Source organism: Egretta garzetta, unplaced genomic scaffold, assembly GCF_000687185.1.
Source record: "Egretta garzetta isolate BGI_Z169 unplaced genomic scaffold, ASM68718v1 scaffold571, whole genome shotgun sequence".
Classification (NCBI taxonomy): domain Eukaryota; kingdom Metazoa; phylum Chordata; class Aves; order Pelecaniformes; family Ardeidae; genus Egretta; species Egretta garzetta.
This window is the reverse complement of record NW_009258622.1, coordinates 167763-171068: the sequence shown is the minus strand read 5'-3', so window position 1 is coordinate 171068 and position 3306 is coordinate 167763. Positions and strand designations below refer to the sequence as shown.

The 3306-nt window shown below is 63.8% G+C and overlaps 1 protein-coding gene across 1 annotated transcript; it reads left to right on the top strand.

Moving 5' to 3' along the window:
- Positions 1-18: 18 nt before the first annotated feature.
- Positions 19-2727, top strand: RGCC (regulator of cell cycle). The gene is made up of 3 exons (XM_035903677.1): positions 19-647; positions 1172-1252; positions 2216-2727. The coding sequence occupies exons 1-3, from the start codon at positions 494-496 to the stop codon at positions 2566-2568; spliced, it is 588 nt and encodes a 195-aa protein (XP_035759570.1). The 5' UTR covers positions 19-493; the 3' UTR covers positions 2569-2727.
- Positions 2728-3306: the final 579 nt, after the last annotated feature.

Below are 3306 nucleotides of genomic sequence, written 5' to 3'. Positions count from 1 at the left end.
CGGCCGTGCTGGCCCCGGTGGCCCCTTCCCGGCTGTGCTGGCCCCGGGGACCCACAGCCCTGCTTCCCTTTTGGGCTGTGGAGCGCTGCTGCTGGCCCCCCGGGCTCAGCAGGGTCCTGGGCTCCTGTTCAGCCCTGCTGTGCCTCCCTCTGCCTTCGGGGGAAGAAGCTGGGGCCGAGTTCAAGACTCTTGCCTGCTTAGGACCAGTTCTTACTGGGTTGGGCCCCCGCTCAGCTGTGGGATGAACTGGAAGGATGGCTGAGCTGTCCAAGGAGCTGGATGTGCCCAGAGCTCCGCGGGGAGGGCGAGGGGGAACGTCCGCCCTGAACTTGCTGCACTGAGCAAGAGCTGGCAGCTTGCCCGCGGAGAGGTGGCCGTGGCCCGGAGCCTGGGTCTGCCCTGTCCCCAGCCTGGAGCTGCTCCCAAGGGGCTGGGGCTGCCGGCCGGGTGCGTGCCCCAGACCCCTCCCTCCGCTGACTTCTTGCCCCCAGCGATGGCTGATGAGCTCAGCGACCTGCTGCGGGAGTTCGATGAGGTGATGGAGGACTTTGACAGAGGCCCTGCGTGCCAATACGAGCAGCACCTGGAGGAGCTGAAGAGGAAAGCGGGACACAGCGTGTACGACAGCGGCATCGATGAGCTGGAGAGTGAGTCCGGGGCTGGGGAACGAGGAGTCCTGGGCGAGGATGGTGTCTGTCGGGATGGAGTTGCTTTGGGAGCTCTGGGGTTCCTCCATGGCAAACCACAGAGATTCCAGCTGATCCCGCCTGGCTCATCTCTCGAGGGCTGGATGAGTAGCGTGGGGTGATGACTGCTGGATCCTGGCCCCGGGCCCACCAGCATCTGCTGGGGCTCCTTCTGCTGGGTTGGCTGCTGCAGGACTGCACGGGGCTTGAGAAAACTGGGAGCGCAGAGGGAACCAGTTCCCTGTAATAACCCCAGGGAGTCCCCGTGGCCAGACCCAGGCAAACTCTGGTGCCGTTAGGCCTGGCGGAGAAGCTCGGTTCCCTTTTTCCAAGCGTTGCTTGCAGCAGGGGAATAGCAGACGGGCTGGCCAAGGCGGTGGGGGGGTGGACTGGGGACCCTGTGCCACCCATGAGATTGCTCCTTGGTCCTGCAAACTGTGAAGTGCCGGTGGCCGTGGGCAGTGACTGATGCTTTGCATCCACAGGTACCAGCGCCTCCCCGGGAAGCAGTCTCAACTCCAGCGAGGAGGACCTCAACACCCCTGCCAACGCTTACCCCTCCAAAGGTGAGGCTGAAAGGGCTGCCCGAAGGGCTGATGCCAGGGCATCCTTCTGCGTGCGCGGCTCGAGGCGGGGGGTGGGGCCCTGCAGCATTTGGAGGTGGGAATGAGCACTGGGGTCCTGGCTGGGTCCTGGAAGAGGTACGGAGCTGGGCTGGCACATTCCCAGTCAAGGCTAGGCTGAGGCAGAGGTCTGTTTGGGAGGGTCGCAGAGAGGGGCCCTGTTCCTGAGCCGGGAAGCGCGGGATTGCGCAGGGATGAGGCGGCACAGGGACGGTGAGCGCCCTGCCTGCCGTGTCTGGGTCCAGTCCAGCTCTGGCCACGGCTGAGCCCTTGCTGACCGACCTTGAGGGCATGGGAGGGCCCCCCCTGCCTCTCCACTTCCCCCACGCTGAGCCTGAAGCACCGCTGGCTGGGTTAGGGATGCTGAGCCGCGTGATGCCTGCGGGCACCATCCCACCCCCGGAGCCTGGGACAGAGGCGAGGGGCAGAGGGGGTGGAAATGCTGCGTGTCTGCAGGTCAGGGCCAGTCCTGGGGTTCGCCCTCCCCAGCTACCTCCTTGGTGAACCCCCTTGCTCCTCAGCCCTGCCCTGTGTGTGCGCACGGGGGGAGCACCCAGCCCGGGGGACGGGCGATGCCAGAGCTGCCCTCGAGCCCCACCGGAGCCAGGCAGCGCCGGGCGGCTGCTTGGAAAGCTCCAGCGCTGCTGTTTTGGTGCCTTTTGATGCAGGGGCTGTAATCCCATGGGGACGCTGTGCTCAGGGGTTATTCCTGAGCTGATCGGCCCCCGTTACACACACAGCCCCCCCGTAACCCCCTCCCACCACTGCCAGGCAGCTCCCGGCTGGTACAGGAGCAGCGGGCAGCCGGAGCAATTGCGGTTAAAAGCAAGGGGTAGGGATCTTTCCCAAATTAGAGCTTGGGGGACGGGGACGGGAGAGACCTGACGGTGTGTTTCTCTCCACTAGCTAAGCTCGGAGACACGCAGGAGCTGGAGGAGTTCATCGCGGATCTGGATAAAGTGTTGGAGGGTACGCACGCAGCTCCCGTCCCTGTCCTTGCCGAGCCCCAGGCTGCATCCAGCGTGGCGGGGTGCCCGGGCTGGGGCTTCTCTGCTGCCCCTGGCTCGGCAGAGCCTGGCCCGGCTCCCCTCCTGGCTGGGGCTCCCAGTGCGGGGGGCTTTGAGCCTGGTTTGGCTGCCGGGGTGGAATCCTTGTCTCTTCTTTTGCGGGGGGTGGGGGGGACTGCATCTGGATGTCACCCCCTCCCAGTCCCCCTTCAAGCTTTTTCAGCTGGGGCAGAAATTCCACTGCCTGAGTGACTTCCCTCTCTGGTGCTTCAGTTTCCCCCAGTTTTAGTGAAGCGGGGGGGGGCGGCACTACCATGGTGGAGGGGACTGGGGATGTGGAGCCTGGATTGGTCCTGACAACCAAAACCTGCAAAAACAGTGGCCAAAGCAGTGCAACCTGCAGAGCTATTGGCATCTTCAGGAAGGGGTGCAGATGCTGGTGGCTCTCTGCCTACGGCGGCCCTCCGGCTGCTGCTTGCTGTGGTGGGGGGGGAGGTGAGCAGGAGAAAAAGGGTTTTTTTTCCTTGTGGTGTACCCCCAGGCGCCCCTGGGGAAGGTGGTGCTGCCGTGCTGGGCGTCTCTGGCAGCGTTGCCGAGGCAGCTCTGCAGTCCTGTGAGGTTGGCACGTCCCCAGTAGCTTCCTTGCTGGGGAAACTGAGGCAGGGCCCACACTTCCTCTACAAAGAGGTCCCTGGCTGCCAAGCTGGAGACAGAGAGAACTTGATTTTTTTGTTTTTTGTTTTTTTTTTTAAAAAAAAAATGTGGCCTGTCTAGGGGGAACTAAGTCACAATTCTCGGTATCTGCTCTGTTCCCTTCTGAGTGCCCAGAATGAGGTGGCTGGTGGGAAGCGCTGCTTCTGCTGAGCCATGCGGGGAGAGGGGAAGGGGACCAGGGCCCCCCAGCAGATTTCTGCTCTAACCCCGCTGCTGCTTCCCAGGGTGGTCCTGTGCACCCTGCAGCCCTCCGTCCCCCAACAGTGGTCTCACCAA

Excerpts from the sequence above, each read along its gene's own strand:
- RGCC (XM_035903677.1), top strand. The coding sequence starts at position 494 with ATGGCTGATGAGCTCAGCGACCTGCTGCGGGAGTTCGATGAGGTGATG. Across the intron at positions 648-1,171 it reads CGGCATCGATGAGCTGGAGA|GTACCAGCGCCTCCCCGGGA; the intron begins GTGAGTCCGGGG and ends TTGCATCCACAG. Across the intron at positions 1,253-2,215 it reads CAACGCTTACCCCTCCAAAG|CTAAGCTCGGAGACACGCAG; the intron begins GTGAGGCTGAAA and ends TCTCTCCACTAG.